General features: G+C 50.1%; 2 protein-coding genes across 2 annotated transcripts in view; one reads left to right on the forward strand and one right to left on the reverse strand.

Annotated features, from left to right (window-relative positions):
• Positions 1–1,574, reverse strand: part of FABP1 (fatty acid binding protein 1) — a gene marked incomplete at both ends in the record, with an annotated part of 2,400 nt that extends 826 nt beyond the window's left edge. The window contains 2 exons of the mRNA XM_082315916.1: positions 277–449; positions 1,508–1,574. Of these exons, the coding sequence (XP_082172042.1) occupies positions 277–449; positions 1,508–1,574 (240 nt within the window). The remainder of the gene's footprint in view (positions 1–276; positions 450–1,507) is intronic.
• A 12,076-nt stretch (positions 1,575–13,650) lies between these two features.
• On the forward strand, positions 13,651–21,497 carry THNSL2 (threonine synthase like 2; the record flags this gene model as incomplete). Its single annotated transcript, XM_082315533.1, has 8 exons — positions 13,651–13,888; positions 14,583–14,777; positions 15,045–15,197; positions 15,892–16,122; positions 16,985–17,133; positions 19,903–20,028; positions 20,978–21,117; positions 21,242–21,497. The coding sequence occupies exons 1-8, from the start codon at positions 13,666–13,668 to the stop codon at positions 21,495–21,497; spliced, it is 1,473 nt and encodes a 490-aa protein (XP_082171659.1). The 5' UTR covers positions 13,651–13,665.
• Between the last annotated feature and the right edge of the window lie 1,946 nt (positions 21,498–23,443).

Raw genomic sequence — 23,443 nt, forward strand, 5'->3', positions numbered from 1 at the left:
TCCCTGAAAGCCTTGCTGAGGACCTGCAGGGACCAGGGCAGCGGGAGTCACATCTGCAGACTTGATTTCAGCAATTAGCCCCTTCCCATTATCATGCATGCAAACCGTGAGAGACAGAACCAGGCTGGGGAATTACCCAGGTCTTTGCCCTGTGTCAGCTTTAACACCTATGATCTTGTCATTCCCTTTGGCCCAAGTGCAGGGGGAATGGCTGGAAAGGAAATTTAATGTCCCTGAGCCCCTGCAGCCCTGGTAGAGGAGGAGCTGATCACTCACCTTGACTTTCTCTCCTGTCAGCATCTCCATCTCGCACTCCTCCCCGATGGTGAACTCGTTGTGCATCACTTTAGAGCCAGTGGTCACAGTAACCTTGAATTTGTTCCCATCCTGCACGATTTCCGAGATGCTCTTGATGTCCTTGCCCTTCTGGATCTGTTCATCGGGAAGCCCTGTCCGGGAACAAGAGACGTTAGGTGGACTTTGGAGCCATTGGTGGGCAGATTGCTGCTGCCGAATGAACGCGGTGGGATTTGGGGATCCACAGCTGGGAGGATTCCTATTCTAGTGTGGAAAAGCCTCGCAAGGATGATGGTTCCCCAAGGGCCACACGGCCCTGAGTCTGCTGGGAAGGAAGAATAACAAATACTGTCATCCTCGGTTTGTGTGGGAGCTAGACTTCTCCCTTGTCCCACTGACTTCACTGGGAGCAGAACAGCTACCTCCCTGGCCAAGCATCAGAGGGAAAGAAGAAACCCCGTTTTCCTTCCTTCACTGAGAGGCAAGCAGAGAAAAATGGAATAAATTGAGGCAGAAGGAAGGAACCAAGTGTTTTTTTTTATGAGATTCAGGGTCCCTCAGAACCAGCTTACTGAAGTCTTCTCGCAAAGCGTGAGGCTGATCTAACAGATAGAGCCCCTCCGGCACGTAACTGTGCAGAACTAGTGCAAAGCCTCCTGAATGCCTGCAGGAGCACATTCCCTGGCACTGTCACTGGTGGAAAACTAGCTAGCCACATTCATCATTAAGCATTTAAACAACCCGACTATTTTTCTGATGAATGGTGGAATCTGCGGCTTTGCAGCATCTCCGAGCAGCAGCACGGTGGGCTGAGCAATGTCCTGCTTGCTCTCACATTCCACAGCCTGATGGGGCAGATCTGCAGTCGCCCTAAGCAGGTCCCGCTGGCTTAGCACGTGTGCACAGCACTGCCGCACTGGCCCGTGGCTGCAGAGACTGCTGCGACCATTTTCCTGCAAGCCATAAGATTTTACCCAGCATCTCTCGACCACCAGCCACCAGCCAGAGAGATGCTTTCTCTTCTATTTTAAGATCACATCTTCATGCACATGCATTTAAAAAATCCCAATAATTGCAAGAAGACAGACAGAAATAAGAAATCTGAGATATGTTTTCAGTCTACATCATCAGCACATCAGCACAGTTGGACTCCCAAATATCAGTGGGATCTGTGGAGGCAAAGCAGCACACAGCGCATGCAGGCACTTACCAAGGGCTTTCATAAAAGGCTCAAAATTTTCCTGGGACTGGAGTTCGTACTTTCCAGTGAAGCTCATGATGGAAAGGCTCTCTGTGCTCCCAACACAAGAGAAGGTGCCTTGCTGGTTAGCAGAGCTTGGTTTTATATGGTCCTTTTGCCCTAAAAGTTGGTCAGAGCTAAGATGATGTAATTCTTTTATGGCCATGTTCAAACATTAACATAAAACAGGGCAATGGTCAGTGATAAATTGATCTACATTTTACAGACCTCAATTTACAATGTGGGGGCAGGAAAAATCCCATAAACCAGTTTTATGGAGGTAGCAACGTGACATCCATAAACAAATGATAAAAATATAATTGTGCAAAGAGGTTAATTATCAGAGGAACAAGCCAAATCATCTAATCAGCTTGCAGTCTGAAAGTGCACATCTGGAAGAGGAGAAAAGCAGTGAAAGATTATGGGGTCCCCTGGAGCTGACACCGGTGGGGTTTCTGTTCGCTGATGTGTGCACGCTGGGTCTTTAGCACTGGCATGAAGAGGAGTGGCTGCATGCTGGCAGGGACTAACTTGCTCGCTCCTTCAGATGCCTCATGGTCCTCTGTAAAGGTGGGTTTTGGTGTAACCCAGATGTAGCAGTAGTCATAAAATCATCATTGGTCCCCTAAGGAAAAAGCATGACTCAAAATCAAATCCTGGGCTTGAACTGGCCCATCCTGAAGACTGTAGTTTAATTCAGACTCCATTACTATGTCCTTGCCTTCAGAAAGGGGTTTTGTGTGGATACATGGACCAATGCCATTAGAAGGCTGTTGCTGGGAGCCACCGCTAAAACCCCCTTTCCTCTCCTTCCCCCAGAGGAGCCACAGTCACTCGTGTACTGAAGGAGCATCCTGGCCCTCCGAGCTGCATTTCTCCCAAATGCCACATCAGAAGTAGGGCCAGCTGCAGCCTCCAAGCTGAGCCCGATTCCTCCCTCCAAAGCAGTACTAGGGGCTGGGCTCCTCTCCCAGTACGGTCCCCTTGGCTGAGCATCCTGGGTTGCTGCACAGCGTCTGAGCATTTATCCTCTGGGTCTGGACTCCCAGGCTCAGCTTCTTGCTCCCATCTCATCCTCTGCCCCAATGAATTCCTCCTCCCTCCCAAAGTCACCAGCTCAGGGATTTTCCCCATTTCTCTTCTTTGCAGTTCTTCCATTCTGCCTTCTTATAGCATCTTTGGTCTCTTTTTAAGTAAAATCACAGATAAGCATGAAAAAATCTGTTTCCTTCAAATTTGGAGATGCTGCCAGAGCCCTCTGCAGCCGCCTGTCCTGCTCCTGCAGGCTGAGCCTGGGGCTGCCGCCCGCCTCCGCTCTCTGTGCTGCAGTGGTGCACAGTGACGCTGCCCGGGCTCGATTCAGCCTCAGTTTCTGGTTAATTAGTACAGGCAGTATCTGCCTGACGAGGCAGGAGAGGGAAAACCTCTGCCCTTCGGTGGGCGAAGTTGGCTGGAGGGTGTCTGCGGGGGAGATCACCCCTCCGCATCGTGGCAGGGGCCGGGAGGGTTCAGAGAGCACTCGTGGGGGAGTTGATTCAGCACTTTCCCCAAACAGCTTTTCAGCTTTTTTCCCTTTTATCCTGGGCTTCCTAACAGGAATGATGTCACCCTAGGAATTGCATTGTATTTTTTCCCCCCGCCCTGGGTGAATACCTCGGGGTCATGTGGGGCTGCGCTGCCACATGTCCCTTTTCAGTGTCTTCTTCATGGGCCTCTCTGGCTGGGTCCTGGCAGCAGCCAGAGCTGGCAGCTCCCTGCATCCCGCCAGGTAATGTCCTCCAGCCATGGGCCACCTGGAAGCACACGTGTGCCTCCCACGCATTCATGCCCTGGACCTCTGGCTGCTGCTCCAGGCGATTCAGGTCCCCTGTCTTTGCATGATGGGGAGAGAGATTTGGACTTGAAAAAACACCTGAATATTTTTCTGTCTGACTCATTTTGGAGCCCTGTGGTCCTGATGCACCGTAGGGTGATCACCATGGGAAAGGTCCAGCTCTGCATGGCTCATTTTTCCCCTGCCATCATCGGCCGGAGCAGCCTGGAGTTGTGGTTTTCATTCATTGTGCAGTGAGATGCACTCCTGGACCAGCCACGTCTGACCACATCCCACTGCTGCAGTGGATGCCCAGTTCTCACCCATTTCCACATGCAGGCTTGGGAGAAGGAGTGGCTGATCAGTCAGTAGGGAGAGACCTTTCTCAGGTAACCCCAGCCACTTGCAATGCAATGAGTACCTCTGAGCTGATATCTAGATGAGCCAAAGGAGAGAAATAGGAGAAACGCATCATGTGTAGTGTCCCAGGGATGCCTGTCCCCCTCCAGCCTCTCCAGAAGAAGCCTACATGACTGGGGCATTTGTAAATGCTTCATATTAGCCAAGATGAAGCCAATTTGAGGTGCTTGAAGGAGCACCTGGTATTTTCCCTGACCCCCCATCTCAGCCACTGTAGACTTCCTAGGACTGCAATCTCCATACCAGCTTGAAAGGAGATAAAACCACCAAGCTAATGAGACCTGAGCCTAAGATAGGATTTGGAAAAGCCCCCCGGGTTTTGTCCCACAGACTTTTAAATGGTTATCGTGCCTAGTCTGGGCAGCTGAACCACTTAGAAAACCACCAGAAATTGTGTGAGAATTCCCCCTGGGCAGGCCAGGCTCCTAAGGTCTGGATGTCATCCACCAAGTGTTAAAAGGAGAATATAATTGTTCGGGATGCTCTTGGTAGTTGGCAGAAATGGGCAATTCATGAGACAATTCACCCCACTTGGGACCCAGCTTGTTTTCTGCAGGTATCTTCTGCTCTTCTCGCTTACTGTGGATAGATATAATATATCTATGCTCCCAGCTTTGGTGCATTGGATAAATGTGAACTATGAATCACTGCTGGCAGGTTTGGAAATGCAACCAACTGATTTTTGATCAATGATCAAAAATACAACCTCTTTGTTTTGTCTGCTGGACTCGTGTTCTTTTATTTCCCCTAGTAAAGAAATGCAGAAGTTCTTATAAAAAAAGAAGAAACCCTTACTGAATGAAATTTGGCCAGGGTTATTATCTAACCAGGCCTACTGAGCAAACGATGGGTGAGATAAACTTAATCCCAATAGCAAAGTTCAGAATACTTGTACGTCTCCTAACCAGAATACAGGATCTTTTAAAACATGACATCATTTCAACTTTCCAGGGCCAAGAAAATGCACCTGATTTTCATTAACGCAAGGCTGAGTCAGTTGATCGTTAGCTTAAAACTAAATCCATATTCTAAAACCTGGACCTGGTTTGTAGAAAGAGAAAAGGCGTGGATAATTTTCAAAAATTATTGAGGAGGCTACTTCTTGTGGGAAGCCAGCAGGTACCGCCGTATTTAAGTTGCTTTGAAAATAAAGTGTAGAATCTTAGAAGCTTGTCAGAAGAAAGGGCACAAAATTGTCTCATTTCTGCTTTTTGCACCTGAATCAAAGATACAGACATGCAAAACTTCTCAGCTTCCTCCTAGCCATGGAGGTATCTGAATGCTCTCTGTCCCAAGCTGACAAAGCATAGAAAAGTTGGTTGGTTGGGACCTCTGAAGGTCTCTGGTTCAACCTCCTGCTCAAAGCAAGAACATCACCAACACAAGATCAGCTCAGCCATGGCTTTGGCCAGATCTCAAAAACCACCCCCTCTGCCTCTCTGGGTACCCATCCTGGGTCTGCACCATCCACCTCTCGAAGAAGAGGTGCTCAACCCAAACCTCCCAAAGGGCAATTTGTGGCTGGTGCCTCACATTATAACATCTGCCGTAACCAAGAAGAGTTTGGCCCTGTCATCTCTGTAGCTGCCCATGGAACAGTTGCAGTCTGTTACCACCTTCCCTCAACCCTTCCCTGTGATTCCCGGTCCCAGCTCCCATGAATTAAGCACTTTCACTCAGTGTCTGCCAGGGCACTGGGAAACCACCCTCCTATGTGCACTGCTTCTTGATGATTTGGACATTATGGTGGGGAACAGGATTTTGAGTCCTTCTCTGCCTCCTCCACTTTGAATCAAAACTTTGATTTAAGCTCTGAACTCTGAAAAGGACTTCACAGCCGGAGCGCTGTGTGAGGAGAGGCCCAGGATGGGGTACCTGTCAGCCTTGTGGAGGTCTGGGAATGTCTTCATGGACCTCTGCCACGTCTCTCACTCTTCTTATCTATCCCATCAGTGACTCCCCAGACTTTGTGAAGCCTTTGGTTTCACCTCAGTGCTTTGGGAAGCTGGAACTGGACTCTACACTGGGACTTTCTTAGCCAAAATGTGAAAGGCTACAAGTCAGGGCTTTTGCTGATTCAGTCATGGATTTCTGTAATGCAGGTTCAGCTGGACACCCCAAAACCCCTAGCCATTTTTTGAAGAGCTCGGTCACAAGCTTGCCAATCACAGATCCCCAGGTGGGCCTCCCTCTGACTCAACCCATATTATTGCTTGGATCATCCCTGTTTCTGCTGTGCTTGTACCTGGGATCTTGGTCTGCTGCCCAGTTTTCACATCTTTGGTTTATCTGGTTATTTTAACCTTGAGGAACAAAGGTTTCTTCAGCAGGCCACATGGCTGCATTGCTTCAAAAGGTTGAAGGAGATGGGAAAAGATACTGATGCTGCTGTGAACTCTCTGTCCCTCTTGGTTTCTACCAAGTTTTCATTGTGCTGTATTACCAGGACAGCACTGAGATGAAATATGGCACCTTTCCCGGCTTTTTCTCTTTTTGAAACAGCTGTGGCAGTCTCCTGGAGGCTGGGTGCCTCCAAGCTGTAACTTCTGAGCCGTAGACATGCAAGCGCCAGTTCATACTGGTTTAGATTAGATATGCCATTATCAGAGCCTTGATAAGACTGCCGAAAGCAGCAGCTTGTACAGAGCGCTGCTGCTTGATAAAGCTTTCCATTAATGCCGAAATTAAGGAAAGAGCAGCCCTCAGCCCTTGTCATCTTATTACAAAGGTCTCAAAGGTTGCAAAGGCTCAGTATTGCTTCTCCAAGGGCAAGGCAACGGTTTCCCTGATAGCATGAGACCGATCACTGCCTTAGTTTGCTTGCCAATGATTGCCTGGGGAGCAGAGCTTACAGAAGAGCTGGCCTTTGCTGTTGGGGTCTTGCCTTATAGCAGGAATAAAGCTGTTGGCTGTGCCACTCACCTCCCACTCTCTTGCCTCAGGCATCTACAGCATAGTGCTGTTGCCTCTCTCTGGGCACGTTGACCCCTGCTCACGCCCTCAGAAGACATGTATTGCCCTTGCAGCTTGGCCTTTGGTGGGATGACATTGTCCTCTATCCCACTGCCCAGCTTATGGAGTCGGGGACAAGGACTGAAAATGGTGCTCATTGCTTATGGAGCTAGTTTGTGCCAGGGCAGGGAAAGAAAATGTTGGGAAAGAAATGGAGCCATTAGCAGTTAACGTCCTTGAGTGAGGAAGGTCTGGAAGAGTCCCCCAGAGCAGAGCCAGTGAACATTTAACCAATGCAAATGTGTTTCATCTCACCTGATCACATGCCTGCAGTGAAGATGTCTCCATCTCATCCAGGCACATGAAGAGCCCCTGAGACGCAGTGAGGATAAGCAAGCCTTCATCTGACCAAGTGGAGACTTGCATGTTGGGATGCAAAGAGCAGTAGCCCCCAGGTGCCTGCAGGTGGTTAGATGAACTCCAGTCCTGGAGGGACACCTGGCTGTCGCTCTGGGCCTGTGCTCACCTCTTCAGGTGGCCCGTGTTCTCCTCAATCCTGATTTATCAAGCACAGCTGCTCACTTAATGACTGCTCACAGTGGGGTGCAGCTAATTAGTCTCCATGCCCTACAGTTTGCATGTGAGTCCTGGTGTGCAACCTATCTTACCACACACATGCACTATATGAATGTCCCATTCCCTGAAATGGCTTTTCATAAATGTAATATCACTGTCAAAGCAATCGACTTGGTGTCCCACATCCATTATATCTAACGGAGCCTTGGCTTCTGGGGTGATCATCACCCTCGTATCTTCACCACTCCAGAATGAATGTGCAGATGCGCTGTGCCAAACACCGGTGTTCCTGTCTCTCTCTGAGCCAAATATATAACCACAGTTTATATTTAAAACAAATAAAAGGTCCAAACAAAAGCCCCTAAGACCTTCCCTAGCAGATGGTGCTCCTTGGTCAGGGAAAGCAACGACACAGGAGCGATGCACCAACCAGAGTGCTGAGGCATGCCACTGCAGCGAGAAGTGCGGAGTGAGAGGTTGCATGGGGTCTGAGAGCATCTGAGCTTTCACCAGGTTCACGGACAGGAGATGCTCCATGGGAAATGATCATGGTGCCAGCAAGGCCAGAGCTGTGGACCTGTAGATGTGGTGCTTAGGGACATGGTTTAGTGGTGGACTTGGCAGTGCTGGGTTAATGGTTGGACTTGATGATCTTAAGGGTCTTTTCCAACCTAAATGATTCTATGATTCTATGATTCTATGATGGAGTGCACAGAGACTGACGGACTTTCCCAAAGTCACCTGGAGAAGCTGATAAAGCAAACGTGCTATAGCTGCTCAGCACCACAGCATCTTCCTTGTCAAGTCCCTGGTGGGTGACCATAGAACCCATATCCTATGGGACTGCAGATTTTGACATAAAATTTGGCCCTGGGGTTTAATATAATCTTTGATGTAGTAGGACCAGATTGCACAACCTTCTCCAGGTAATAGCATCTTCAACGTCCCACTGTGGGAGCCAGCATTGCACAATCCCGTCCTCGCGCGCCCTTTCTGCTCTGTCTTTACAAGTGGCTCCCGCACTTTGGTCTACAAGACCCAAACCACAACACGGATGCCCTTGAGCTTGTTGTGAAACACCTTGTGGTGAGGAAAGAGCGTCACACCCAACCGTGGGGAAAGGGCCAACGCGCTGGCAGCTCCTTGCCCTGCAAAATCACCAGACGTGGAGGTGGAAAAGTGTGTGTGTGCACATTTGTAGTTGAGAAGTGGTGTTGTCCCACGTGGAAGTCCTACCTCATGTCAGCTGAGATACCGACAATTTATATCAGATTCAGTAAGAGGGGAAAAGAGCCACATTCAAAACAAAGGGGCAGCTTCATGCACTTTAATTCATTTACAGTTGTACATTTCTGCCTTATATCTCCTTGAAGAAAGGCTGTGAACAAGACATGAAGCTCAAACAAATGATTCTGGGTGCACATTTGCCTTTGCAGCTGCAGACACTCTCTGCAAACTTCCCTAGCCCCCTTCCTGCTATGGATCTCTGAACCTCACCAATCCGTGGATCTGCCTCTGAGAAAGAGGCAGAGCTGAAATAGTTTGATTTCTGGCCAAAAACTTATAGTTTTTTCCTGGAATCTCCCTGTTTTCTCTGTGAAAATTCATACTTCTGTGCATGAGAGGGCAGGGGACACATAACTTCGTCAACAACTCCCAGTGACAAGCTTATTTATTTTGTCTCAGACAACATAACACACTTCCCACTGGGACCTACTCTGCACAGGGTAGTAAATGTCATTGCAAAACCCCAAACATCCTTATCACTCGCTTACTGGACCTGCCTGGCGTTGCTTGGGTCACTTACAGGTCTGAAAGCTTTTGCTTGTATACCAGACAGCTCACGGGCAGAGACAAGACTGGGAGATATGGGGAGATTTTTGTGCTGTTCAGGCTTATGTGATGCTTTTTTATTAAATTTGGCATGTTCTGGTCCTGGTTGCGAGTTGGGGTCTTTCCATGTGCCCCTTTCTAAGGCTTTTCTGGGGGTAGGCTCCAGAGACCCCCAGGGGAGGAGAGACCCTGCTGGAAGGAGGCTGCTAAAACCCAGGTCAGATCTTAGGGAGAAGATGGGGTGACCATGAAGAACCTCCTTCCCACCTCAATGAGCCCCTGCGTTGGCTCAGGTTGCCCACCTTCGTAGCCTGTCCTCCCGCTGCAGGACATCACCCCTGCCTCCTCTACATCGGCTCCAAAATGGAGCTCTTTGGAGAAGTGTTTCCTTGGCTGTTGCCTCAAATCCTTGCGGAATGGCTGGGTGTCCGTGGCCTGAAAGGTGGAGGGACCTGTGCGAGGGTGGAAAAGGCTGGGTGCAAGCAGGTCAAGGATCCCCTGAGGCTGCGTTGGTGCATCTCCTCGGTGGATGCAAGGCATTGCCGCCATCTAGTGACATGGGGAGTCACTGGTGGCTCTGGCAGAGCCTGTGGTCCCCAGCGCTCCTGGGCCTGGGGATGCTCGGCTGCGGGTACGTAAAGGGGACCCAAACCCAACGCATTGCTTGTGCTTGGGATGTATAGAGGGGCCCGCTGATGGAGAGGATAGACAGCTGCTCAGCAAACACGAAGCTGAGAGTGTTGCAGCGCTTTCCCTCGAGTGCTGCAACGCTCTGGGGTGAGAACTGAAATTTTGGGGGACTTGTGCAGGAAAAAATCGGCTTCTCACAGCCTTGTTCCTCGCCATGCTTTGCGATGTCTTTGGTGGGTGAAGAGGCTGAGGAAATTCTGTCTGGAGGGATGAAAACTGATGCAGTATGAAAAAAAGTTGGAAAAGTCTGACAGCAGCCTTAGCTGGAGTTTGCAAATACAGCTGATTTCTGACAGTCCAAAGAGCATGAACTGCTCAGAACAGACAAGGTCCAAAGGGAAAGGGCAAATCCCAGCAGGAATACAGAGGCACTGGGTAGGCCCAGGTTAATTAAAAGCTGCTACATTTTCCAGCTCTTGGTCTGTTGCTGCGGTGGATAAGCCCAGGTGGGCCAGTGTGCAGCAGCACAGGCATGCTCTTCCTCTCCTTTTGTTTAAAATTCAAAATAACGTTAAAGAAATGGCACTCTGAACAGGAACGCATGGAGCTTGCAGGGCCGCGCGTGGGAAAAGCCCTCCCAGTGAATGGCCCTGTCACGCCGGTGCGTGTCCCAGGTGCTCTGTGCTCACCTGTGGCCGCCACATAAGCAGTCCCTGCCATCACAGCATTAACTGACGATCTCGTTAGCGAGGGCTATCACCGCTGATAGGCCCAGGGCATAGATAAAACTGTGGCAACAGCCTTACTGCTATTTCTTTCCTTGAGCACGGAGCAGCAGGTATCCTGGTATAACCCATTTATTTTGCAAGGCTCCTGTATGCACCCCGGAGGGATGTAATGCTGAAGGGATCGTTGAACTCATTGTAAGCTCTTCATTTGGAAAAAAAAAAAAAAAAAATTAGATGAGTCAGTGAAGTTATCTCACGCAGCTAATGCACACATTGAAAGAATTAGACATATGGTAAGTAAAGGCCCAGAGATGTGAAGTCCTGTGGTGGTGGGAGTAGGTCAGGTCCCATCAGGGTGTGCTGGGTGAACAGGAGATGCTCAGATGCACGTTGGTGATATTAAATTATTACATTGGTAATAAAAGCTATCAGCTTGTGCAGCTTTTCCTAGGGAGTTGATCCTTTCCTCGTTCTAGCCTAAATTTGAGCTAGGTTCAAAGCATGCTCTGCCTCTGCATGGGCAAAGGCTGCTGCAAGGAAGGAAAACCCTGAATTCACCTCTGCACACTGTCATGGGAGAGGGGAGAGGTTAGAGTAGAGGAGGTAAATCATGCATCCTGCAGCTTTTAGTATTTTCTTTATTTCTAGTATTTCACTGTTTTGTCCAGAGATGCTACTTGAAGATTTTTGTGTCAGCTACCACTGGAGGAAAAAACCCTTTCAGAGCTGATGAATGAAAAATGGACTACTAACTAGCCTGACTGGGTATTAAAGGATCATTTACCCTCCAAAAATACACGGGGCATTAAAAACATGTGGGACTGAGAACATCATCTCTTTATACCACTTTGCCATGGTGGGATTTGCCCTGCACGTTGGGGCCAGCTGAGCCAGGTGACCCTGGAGGCTTTCAGTGACTCCAGGGATGGCCCTGGGGAGGTTTTAACATCGATTTAAACCAGAGCCATCCCTGAAGAGCAAAGTCCTGCCCTGCTGCCTGTTTCTTCCAGCACCCCCTGGGTGCTCAGCTGGGATGGAGATGGATTACAAGGTCAGCACCTCACTACATGCCAATGTGCCATGAGGACCTGGTGGCTGCGGGTATGGGGAGGACCTTGGTTTGGGTGGCTCAGGCTTCATCTTTGCAACGTGATTAGAAATGTTGGGCACAGAGATCTTATGGTGGGGAGATGCAGGCTGGTTGGGTGATATAATTGGTATAATTATAGATAATTAGATCCCTTTCTAGCTGGTTTCCTAGTCAGAAAATGGAGACTATTAACACCGCTCTGGCCCACTGGGTAAGCTCAGATATATTATTAAAAGGCTGCTGTTTGCTTCCTGCTTTGCTACGGCTGCCCCGTTCGAACTTGAGCAACACCATCACGGCCAACTCTGCCCAGAGCCTAAAATTTAGCTTCTGCCTCCTGCTGAGGAGCTTGCAGTAACAGTCTTTTTTGGATGATGGGTGTAGAAAAGCCCATTTCCACATCGGTGCTCATGGCAAGGACTGGACCACTCTCTGCCAGAGACTTTTCTCATGGCTCCAGTTACTCTCCAGAGTTATAGAGGCAATGCATGTTGGGTCGGACTCCAATCCTTTGGCAGGCGATGTGTCCCTTACTGCAGACGTGGGCTTTCTGACTCACAACTGGCTGTTATCAGCCATCCTTTATACCTCTGCACCTTGCCTTCCTGGGCTGAAGTCCCCGCAGACGCTCCGGCAGCCCACGCTGCACTGCACCCTGGGTCTGCGCAGCCACCAGTCCTGTGCTGATCTTGCCCTTCAAGAAACACTTACTATTGATTAAACTAAAAAATAAGGAAAGGGATGCACATCCCTTCCCTGCACTGGAGAGCTTAGTTTTTTTGCACAGCCCTGCATATGCCTGCTCTCCCTCCTGTGCCTCAGTTTCCCCATCAGTGGGACAGGGCTGTTATGGCATCCCATCCTCACGGGCTGAACATGTGGCACATGTGCACAGCTGAATTACAGACTGATTTTGCTTGGAAGGGATCTCTGGAGGTTTCTGACCCAAACCCTGCTTTAAGCAGGTTCAATCTCAAATTTAAATCCAACTTCACAGTTAAATCGGTGGCTCAGTGCTTCCCCAGTTGAATTTTGAGTTTCTCTGCTGTTAGACTGGAGACAACAAGCTCTCCAAGCCCCGTGCTTGATCAGCCTCACGGTTAAAAGCTCTCTCCTAATATTTAACTAGATTTCTCCCCAGCTGCAGCTTGTGCCTGCTGCTCCTTGCCCCAATGCCTGGCACCGCCAGGAGCAGCTTGGCTCCATCTTTCCCGCATATTCCCATTCCGGGGCTCGGTGCAGGGCGGCCACCTCCGCCGTCTGCGCCGCAGCGAGGGGAACATCGGCGGGTTGCAACGGGGAGAAGTTTTCCGTGAGCACAAGTGCAAAGGGTGGCTGGGCTGCAGGCGGCGGCGGCGGTGACGGCGAGTGGTTTGGCCGCTTTCTTGCCTCTGCGTGGGGTCAAGCGGCCTGCAGTCGTGCTGTGCCGTGCTGTGCCGTGCCGAGGGGCTGCACTGTTGACCGGAGTGCCCCAGGTGGGAACGGCTGTGGGGGTTCACGGGATCAGGGCGAGAGGGGACCCCTTCCAGTAGCGCCGGCGGCTGCTTGGTGGGATTTGCGTGAATCTGGCAGATTTAGCTCAGCCCTTCCTACGCTGAGTTAAGTCCTGTCCTTAGTTTAACACCTTTGAACAAAATCAGCCTGCTCTAAAACATAGTTATTTCCTTTTATTTTTTTTTTTTTTAGATTTTAAAACTGCAGCTTTTGCAAATAGCCTGCAGGGGACATGACGTGCGTGCGCAGTGACTTCTGCGCTGTCAGGGCTTTTGCTCAGGCTGGGAAGCGTCTCCGGGGCAGGGTGAGAAGGGCACAGGGAAAGCGGGAAGAGGAGGCTCCAGCCACCTCCATGCAAATCTCGGGCAGTGTTTCCACTGCCCGCAAACCGCCGCGTGCACTCCGATGGCTCTGTCCTCTCTAGGTCCCCACGGTGTGAGATTTTTTTAGGGGAGAGGTGTTTTCCTCCCTGAGGAGCTCTGTCTGTCCACATGGGAAGTTTTGAGGGGAGTCAGCTTGGGATGCAGGGCTGTTCCCGGTGGGAGGGATGCTCTGGGGCCCTGGCAGTGACTGCGGTGCCTCCCCAGCACTCATGGAGTACGTCAGCACGCGGGGAGGCGCGGGGGCCATCAACTTCGAGGGAGCCCTCTTCTCTGGCTACGCACCCGACGGGGGCCTCTTCATGCCCCAGCGCATCCCCTCGCTGGACAGGAACACCCTGCAGAGGTGGAGCTGCCTCTCCTACCGGGAGCTGGTGAAGGAGCTCTGCTACCTCTTCATCACAACAGAGCTGGTCCCGCGGAGCATGCTCGACGGTGAGCCTCAGCTGTGCAGGGAGCTGCTTGCAGGGATGTGCACGAGGATTTTGGGGCATTCAGATGCATCTGCTTGCCTTCGCCCCATCCTCTTTGCAGTTCCCAGAGGATGGAGCTTGTTGCACCATTGCCTGCTCCTTTCTGTACGCTATTCTTCTCTGTCACCTTCCTGGGGCTTGTTACCTTCTGGAAAAGGTGTCCCCTGTGTGCAAATAGGGATTGCGGTGACTGCAATAGCAATGGCTGATGTCGTGGTCCTGCTCACTGCTCCAGACCTGCCCTCCTACCAGGGCTTTTGCTGCTCCACTCTCTCGTTGAGATCCGATTTTTAATGTTTTTAACATTTAACAGCTATCACTTCCACCAGAGGGCAGCTACAACCTCTGTCTCAACGACACGTTATGATTAAATTTGGGTTTCCTGTATTTTATATTTTAACACAGTTTGCTCTGATTTTGTCGGGTGTCCCCTGGGGTCTCTCACCGTAGAGCTATTGAAGACAATGAAGCAGGCTGCTTTACTCCTGATAACTAAGAATAACTTTTTGGATATCTGTCACTTCTCCAGCAACTGAGACTCTTTGGTTGTGCAGAAAGCTTCCCAGGAGCATGAAGAGCACAGATGCAGGAAGCCATGGGTCAGAAAAATACCCCTCTACCCAATCTAACAACCCCTTTAACCATTTTCCCTCTAGACCTGATTGACAGGGCCTTCAGCAGGTTCAGACACAAGGACGTCGTCCATTTGTCCAGGCTGAAAGATGGGCTGAATGTTTTGGAGCTGTGGCACGGAGTTACTTATGCTTTTAAGGATCTGTCCCTGTCCTGCACAGGGCAGTTTTTACAGTATTTCTTGGAGAAAAAACAGAAGCACGTCACTATTCTGGTGGGTGAGTATGCCTCTTTGTGGGGGGTAAAACTTCTGGGCAGGTCTTTACCTTGAGAGCCATCATCCCATGGCCCGCCCCATAGATGCTCTGGGCTCGTATTGCCTCGTGGGTGGCTGGTGAGTGATCTCCAGGCAATGCCAGGGTGGCTGCTCTAGCCAAAAACATCTCATGGAGCATCTCTGCATCTTTTTCCTAAAGTGCAGCAATGCAGGTTTGACTGATGCATTAATTTTTTGCTTTTCTTGGTTCTCCCTGCCTTTGAAACAGGGACTTCAGGGGACACGGGGAGCTCGGCCATCGAGAGTGTGAGAGGGCAGAAGAACATGGACATCTTTGTTCTGCTGCCCAAGGGGTTCTGCACCCAGATACAGGAACTTCAGATGACCACTGTCATTGAAGACAACGTCCACGTTTTTGCTGGTTGGTATTAGTGTTGGACTGTCCACTTTATGGCCCTGCTGTGTCAAAACTGTGACCCTAAAAGTCTCAGGGGGCTGCTGCTTTAGCAGCTGCAGCCAGATGGGTCATTGCCATCATGGCCACCGTGCCCAGATGTCTGGCTAACAGGAGCCTATAATAGACCGATGAAAAGTGGTTCAAGGCTTCCTTTTTTGCTGGCCACAGGTCAGAACTGCCTCCCTTCAGATGGCTGGTGTTTAGCTGCACTGCATTCAGCACCATTTCTTGGCACTAAAAGGATCGAGTCACCCCTTCCCTCTGTCCCTTCACCTTCTTGAGTGGTCCATCCCCTACCTCTGTGCCATCCCCATGGTTAGGAATCACCACTGGGTGCTAGAGCTGTCCCATGGACTCCTCTGCTCAGCCAGGTCTCACCTTGGCACCTCACAGGGGATGCAGGCATTTGCCTTCCTGGCAAATATATACCTGGCGTAAGCAAGAGCCCAGAGTGCAATGTCTGCAGAAACCACCCGGCTTCCATGCGGTGCTACTCAACCCCTGGCTCGGGCAGCCCCCGAGGCAGACGGGCAGCTCAGGACTCCCCTGGCCACAAGAAACCCCAGGGCTTGAGACTGGCCCTATTTCTGAGCAGAAATACTTTGTGCCTGATGCATTTATGTTGGCAGATCTAATCTCTCCTTTCTCCTTTTGACAGCTCATGGGAACAGCGATGAAATCGATGAGCCGATCAAGGAACTGTTCGCTGATGTTGATTTTGCCAGAAAATACAACCTGATGAGCTTGAATTCGGTCAATTGGTCGAGGATTATGGTGCAGATTGCTCACCACTTCTACGCTTACTTTCAGTGCGCCCCGTCCCTGGATACCACCCCGCTGCCAGTGGTGGAAATTGTTGTGCCAACAGGAGGAGGAGGAAATATCACAGGTGAAGGCAAAAAAGATAGGTTAGATAGGGAAGAGAGAGAGTGCTGTGACCTATGGACTAAAAGCACTTTGCAGATGCTGGGTATTGCTATTTATTAAAACACCCACTCTCTGGTAGGATTTCTTCAGAACCACTTATATTTTATTACTCATGTATGGTTATTACTCATTCAGGTGTCACTGATGGTTTGCAAGGTGCAGAAAATCCCAAACCACCCTTTGATGATGACTGTAGCTATCATGAGGACGGGCACATTAGAAGGGGACAGAATGTGTTTCGTCCAGAAAAGAGGGAAAATACTGTGGCTCTGATTTCCTAAGTGAGACATTAACAGAGGTGTGGAGTCCTGCTCTGGTTTGCATGGTAGTACACAGTCAAGAGAACCACTCCTAACTGCATAATCTGGCCTTCTAAATGTGAGCCCTTGATTGCCTCCATCCCAAAATAGGCATACAACTGTCCTATGAAAGCAATAAAGGGTTTGATGCACTCAAATGCATTCACTGTATTTCCAGGCTGCCCGTCTGAGGCAGTGTTAATAAACTGCAAGAGCCCAAAAGCTTCATCTCTCTTGGTTGAACAGCAGCTGCCTGGCCTCTCGGTCCCCTGCCCATCCATCTTCAAATGTGGAGATGCCCAAGGGTCAGTGCTCGATGGCAGGTGGAGCATTGCATCCCTGGATTTTATAATCTGGTGCTCTACCAAAACATTAAAGACAGATACCTCAGAGTCCATTAGGGAATGTCATTTGTGTCTGCTTCTGAACTACATGCTCAATCAATTTGCACCATGACTTCTTTGCTAAATCTCCTTTGAATGTTTCTTCATCAAGTATGCATGTATTTTTTCACTTTTTTTCTAGCTGGCTGTATTGCCCAGAAAATGGGTCTCCCAATTCGACTTGTTGCCGTGGTTAACAGCAATGACATCATTCATAGGACTGTTCAACATGGAGATTTCTCACTGTCAGAGAGCGTGAAGGCTACGTTAGCCTCAGCCATGGATATTCAGGTATGTAATGAATTGGCCAAAACAGGAAAATACCAAATATTATATATTTTTATAGTTTTTTTTCCTTGTACTCTGTTCTACCTGGTTTATGAGAGCATAATTCTGCCACTGGCAATGCCTCTCAGTGATGCATTAAGAGGTGCGACTCATATTGACCATTTATTCTGCAGACTGCTGAGCTGAGATAGATCAAACACCTTCTTCCGCACTTTTCAGGGCTTGACTTTGCAATCTTCATTGTTAAATGCTGGGTTTCTGGGGTTTCGTTACGTGCAAGATTAGCAAGAGAGGGATGTTTTCTCATAATGTGACACTTAGAAAATTATAAATCCCATCATGTCTCAAGGGCTTTGTTGATGCTTCTGAAAGGCTCCACCAAGAGCAAGAGAAAAGACCAGGAAGAAGGTAGGGAAGCCCAGAAGAAATGCCTCATCTATGGCCATCTGCAGCTTGCTCAGAGCAAAACAAGTCTCAGCAGGCAGGCAAAGGCCTCAGAAATGAAAAGTCATGGAGGTACAGAAACCAAACAGCTAGAAATAAATACCTCCCATTTCATACCTACCCTGTGATCCACAGGGATTAGATCTGCTTCCAAACAAGTGACCAAAGTGTGAAACACTTGATGTTGTATCAGTGTGGCCTTAAGCTGCCTGGATTTTCCAAAAGCTGTTCAGACACATTGGGAGGACCTGGGAGCCTGGAAGAACTGCCATGCTTTGCAGTCAGTAAGTTATTATGCCCCTATCACCAGGCTGCTGTGGTCTGCAGCTTGACTTTCCTCCTCAGGCATGAATTCGTGGGGCTCCTCAGAGCTCAAAGGGTGGCTGGGCTCCTCTCTTGGCCCATGTCCCTTCAGTAGCTCTGGTCTGCTGAGGCACTTAAGCATGTGCCAGACTTTGGGATCACGAGGGAAAGCAGCCAGGCAAGGTGATGTCCAGATGTTCCCAAGGAGGCGGATGGGTGTATCCCTCCGCACATCCCTCTCCACAGCTGCATGGAACATCCTTGTTCAGCTCACATCTGAAGCATCCATGCAAATATTTCCATAGGTCAACAGATCATTCATGCTGGAGGGGAATTCGGGAGGTCTCTTGTTGGGACCTGCTCAAAGCAGGGTCAGCCCTGAGGTCAGACTGGGTTGCTCAGGGCTTTGTCCAGTCAGGTGTTGGAAACCTTCAAGGATGGAGAGTGCACAACCTCTTTAGGTTGCCTCTTTTGAAGACTAAGCTAAAACAAAGAAAACTTTCCAGTTAGACACTAACTGAAGAGTTGAAGGTGAAGCAGAAAGTCTAGTGTGGATGAGCCTTGTAAGGAGCAATCCCAGGAGAATCACAGCAGATGCTGTGTCTTTGCAGTACCTAAAGCCAACCCGGGGCTGTTCTCTGGCCCTGAGGTCAGGAAGCACCACGCAGCTCATGTCCACATGCCAGAACTTACCTTGGGAACAATCCCCAGCATGACCTGTCCTCCAGACTGGGTCCCAATGTTCTCCTGGACAGCTCTAGTGGCATGGGACAAAACCAGACTAGAGAGCTGGCTAATAACTTAAATGGCAAGGCCAGTGCTTGCGCCAGTGTCCTGGCCCAGTTTGACTTACTGGTGTCAACATAGTGATCTGTAGTGGAAGCCATGAGGCTGGTATGAATGAAGGATGAAGGGGAAGGTCTGCATGCAGGAGCAGTAGAAGGAAGGACAGGGGAAGGGGTGTCAGGAGGACAGTGCTGGACACACCTCCAGTAGCAGGTCATCGAAGTCCAGGCATGCTGATGTGTAGCTTCTCAGGACAGCCAGGTGGGGAGGCAGAGGACAGCCTAAAACAGGGGACAGCCTAAAGCAAAGGGCAGGCTACGCCTAGACTAGACTGAAGATTACAGGCTGGAGGCTCTGGGAGATGATGGTGGGAAGATGAAGAACAGGACTGGGGCCATAAGCCACCCAGATAAGGACACGAAAGGCTGAGTAAGTCCTGATGACTTGCCAAGGTAGGACAGGATGGAGAGACAAAAGGTCACAGATGCTGTCAGCTGCTAAAAGGTATAAAGAGCTCATCCAAACCAGCACTTGAACTCAGTAGATGTGATGAGGACTCGGTAGTCGGTGCCCCTTGTCCTGTCTGTCCCTACAATGTATCTCAGCCAAACCACCTGGTTTCTTGGTGCTTGTGAGCATGCAGGAATGAGACAGTGAGCAGTGAAATTGGTTCGGGACCCTCCTGTATGGTCTTGCACCGAGTTTTGCTGCAGTATTGCAACACCGATTGCTACATAGCCATACAGGCCAGTCAGGCCCTATATGTGCCTTATATGTTCATAAAGATTATTGGTCAGCCCTGCAGGGAGCTGGGTGTCTCATTAAGTCACGCGGGAGCTGGGTGACTCACAGCAGCATCTGCAACACTGAGTAAACAGCTGGATATTTCTGGTTCTCAAATACACAGTGTGTTATTAGCCTGGGTTCCTCAAGGTGATTGTACAGATGTGGTCACGCCATTGATTTATCAGTCGTCCCTTCATTGTTTTTTTTTTTTTTTCAATCTGATGGTCACTGCCAGACTGCTCTGACAGGTCAGATGTCTGAAGGATGTTGGGTTGCCAAAGACTTGTCTTGGGATGTAGGTGTGCAGGGGGAAGACACAAAGCCCACCCCAGCCTCCACCAAAAAAAAAGGTGGCAGTAACCCTAATTAGACGTCAGAGAATCCACATAGGTGCTCTATCCCCGAGACAGACACTCGGATTTCCGCTGCTCACCTATTGCCTTGTTATCCTAGGAGCCTTACAACATGGAGAGGATCCTCTGGCTGCTCTCGGGCTCCGACAGCTGCCTGACGAAAACGCTGATGGAGCGATTCAGCATGTCGAAAAGCCTTAAGCTGCCGGAGGATTTGCACAGAAAGGTCAGTTCCTCATGCATGCAGCGCTGTGTGTGTGTAAGCAGATTTACTGCTAGCAGTTGTTTTGAACTCATTTTCAGAACAAAAAAATCATAGTGGAGAGTTTCCAACCAAAAATTTAAGTGTGAGGCCAGAGGAGTTTTATGTCAGGGTGTGTGCGTGGAGATGTTAAAAACCCCTTTTTAATTATTTTTCTAAAAAGAAAACTCTTTCTTCTTTGCAAAATTGATTAAAAACTGCCTACAATTATTTAAGTAGAATATGCAGCCACCCCTTCCTTGGCCACTCCAGTGCCGGCATTGGCTGTGCACCAAGGCATTGTGCAGCGGGTGCCAGCACAAACTGAGCATGGCTTTTGGGAGCGTGTCTGCTGGGTTTGGTGCTGCAACTCAGCCTCGGTGTTGTGCCAAATGGGAGCACGAACACAAAGCAGAGAAATACAAGAGAAAACCAAACGTTTGAGTTGTGAGGCTCTTTGGGCCAGCTGCAAAGTCCTGCCTCTTCCCATCCAACATGTGCTGTCCCCCCCGAGCATCCTTTGCCCGGTGCCCACTCCTGCTTACACAGCAGCAAAATAAATAATAAAAAAATACATTATTAAAAGAAAGAAGAGCTGTTACACTGAGGTGGGTTTTACAAGCCCTCAGAAAGTCCCTTGGAGTGTGCAAATAGCAGCGCAGAGCTTAGTAGCTGAGTCTCGGCTCCTCTCCACCCACAGTCCCGGCACCTGGGGATGGAAACCCCTCGCTCATGCCCTGGCCCCACGGCCATTTCCAGCAGTGCCTCATCCCCTGGCTGCAGCGGCAACCCCTTTTCCTTCAGTCCCGGGGGAGCTCCATCCTCCAGACTCCCTATTTCAAACTGCTTTGCTGAGCACCCGTGGCGCAAGCCCGGCTGGGAATGCGTGGGGTGGTGATGCCCTGTGCAAACCTCTGTTTCCCCGGGCCCACAGCTCTCCAAGACCCTGCACTCGTGCTCAGCCTCCGATGAGGACATCGTGCGAGCCATGCAGCGCTGCTGGGAGGAAAATCACTACCTGCTGTGCCCCCACTCCGCCGTGGCTGCTCACTACCACTACTCGCAGCCGGACGGGTAAGGACAACCGTGGCCGGGAGCGTCAGGGACAGGAGCATCACTTCTCCCTTTGCTCCTGCAGCATCTCCAGCTCAGGGGCTCGCTTACATCAAATGTTTTCTTGCTTTTCTTTCCTTTTCAGCACTCCCCGGTGCTGCTTAGCTCCAGCCTCTGCAGCCAAATTTCAGGATGCCCTGCTCCGAGCTGGCCTGGTTCCCCAGCTCCCCCCTGAAATCACTGCCTTAACAGCGATGGAGACCAGGTCCACTCCTCTGGAGCGGGGGCAGGACTGGGCACGGGAGCTCCGGGAGCAGATTAAAGCCGTGGCACAGCGGCGGGAGGCACGGGGGGGTCGGTCAGTCCCCCAGGACAGTGGGGGGTCACCGGGCAGGGAGTGACACAGACCTGAGCTACCGGGGCACGGCTGGCCGATGGCAACCAGGGCTCATTTTCCATCCCCGGGAGAGCCCCGTGTTACTCTGGGAGAGGAGCCTACAGTCTCTGTGCAATTAAATATTAGCAGGAACACACTTTGCCATTGAATTATAGACATTTTATAACATTTTCAGTAAAGAGCTCTGCAATTGTATCCTCTTTTTCTTAGAAATTCATGAAAACTGATTGAAACTCCGAATAAACCCACCTGTTCCATCATTACATGCTATTACAGAAAGCTCCCTTAGCGCTCTCGCAGTTGCCAGCTTCCTGAGCATTATCCAGCAATTCTGGCCCTGTGCTGGCATGTTCAGCCCTGCGGTCCCAGCAGCACCCGAGATGCTCAACGGGAAAATTATGCAGGGCTGGAGTGGATCCGCTTTCCCCATCCCCGTAATTTAAGCAATGCCAGGGATCATTCCCAAGCATTGAAACTTGCTCAGTGATAGTGTTAAAAAGCAGATATTTTCTCTGGAGATATTTATTTTAAGGAGCTAATTTCCAGTGCTGTATCTCACAGCTTTTGGTCCTAATCCTGCTGCAGACTCTTCCTGGGCAACTTCCACTGAAACAAATAGGAAATGGGAAATTCCCCTTATCTTCAGCCTGAAACTTCAGGTCTTTCAATACCACGTTCCCATCATATACATATAAATATATAAATACCTCGTGTGGGAGCTGCCTCCACAAGTCATGCATCTGGCAGGAATCTCTTGTGCCTGAAAAGCGGGGAAAAAAAAAAAGGAATAATTACACCAGGGGGGAAAAATCCCCCTTTGCCATCAAAAAAAATTCCCCCTTTGACATCAAAGGAAGTCCCGTAATGGGAGGATTAATTTGAAGGTTTAGTGGCATTTAGCAGGGTAAAAGTAAATTCTGTGAAGTGAATCAGCATGGGATGTTGCAGAATGTGCGGGAAGAGGGGGAGGCCTGGGATGCAAGCAGCCTTGCTGGCACCTGGGCAGCCTTTTCCTTGGCTCCCCCTGGCACAGCCGACCCCGTGCCGCTTCCTTCCATCCCACTGAAACCCGGCAGGAGAAGAGGGACCGGTGCCTCCTCCGAGGCATGGGCCAAGGGTGCCCCATCCCAATTAATAGGGGTGAGGGAAACAGCTTGGTTGAAAATGATGAAAAAAACCACAGTGCTTGGACACTGGATGTTTTTAATGCTAATGACTCTACTAGTTGCATGGATCAAGGAGTTGGGAGGAAAACGCTGGTGGGCTCCGGAAAAGCTCCGATGCTTCACGAAGCCATCATTCACCCATTTTTAAGAGCCAAACCAGCCAGCAAAATACCTCTTATTTAAGCAACAATGCAGCCTCATCCTCAGGAACAACCTTGCCCCAAGGGACGGCTTTGCATCGGGGAGGTGGTGAAGCAAGTCACTGGTGGTGCCAGTGAGAAACCCGTCCCGATCCCATTTGACCCCCGCGATCAGCTGCCCCTTTCGTTGATGCACACATTATACTCATTGGACTCCACCACCTTTAATAGCTGCCTCCTCAAATCCTGCAGTTCTCGGCCAGGGATGGCTGCCCAGTTGTAATTTAGCTCTTAATCATAGCTTAAGACACCCTGCAACAGGGGAGAGGCCTGAAATTGCACCCAGCTCCGCATCCAAGCAAGTGGTTGCAAATCTGGCTTGCTGGCCGGGACTGAAGCAGGAGGACCCCGACCCCCGGCTGGGGACCACTGGTAAGGACGGGGTGAGGGATGCTGGGCTCACAGCCCACCAAAGCTCTGGTGTGTTTTGCAAGCAGAAAGTGTGGCAAATACATCCCCACGCTCCCGTCTCAAAGCAGCCACATGGGTAAAGGGTCCAGCCTTGCTGCAGGAAGATGGCAGATGATGCCCATGTGGGGTGAAAAGGGGTTTAATTCTCAAACATCCCTTAGGATACCCTTATA

The sequence above is a fragment of the Platalea leucorodia genome (assembly GCF_965183815.1).
Source record: "Platalea leucorodia genome assembly, chromosome: 6".
NCBI lineage: Eukaryota > Metazoa > Chordata > Aves > Pelecaniformes > Threskiornithidae > Platalea > Platalea leucorodia.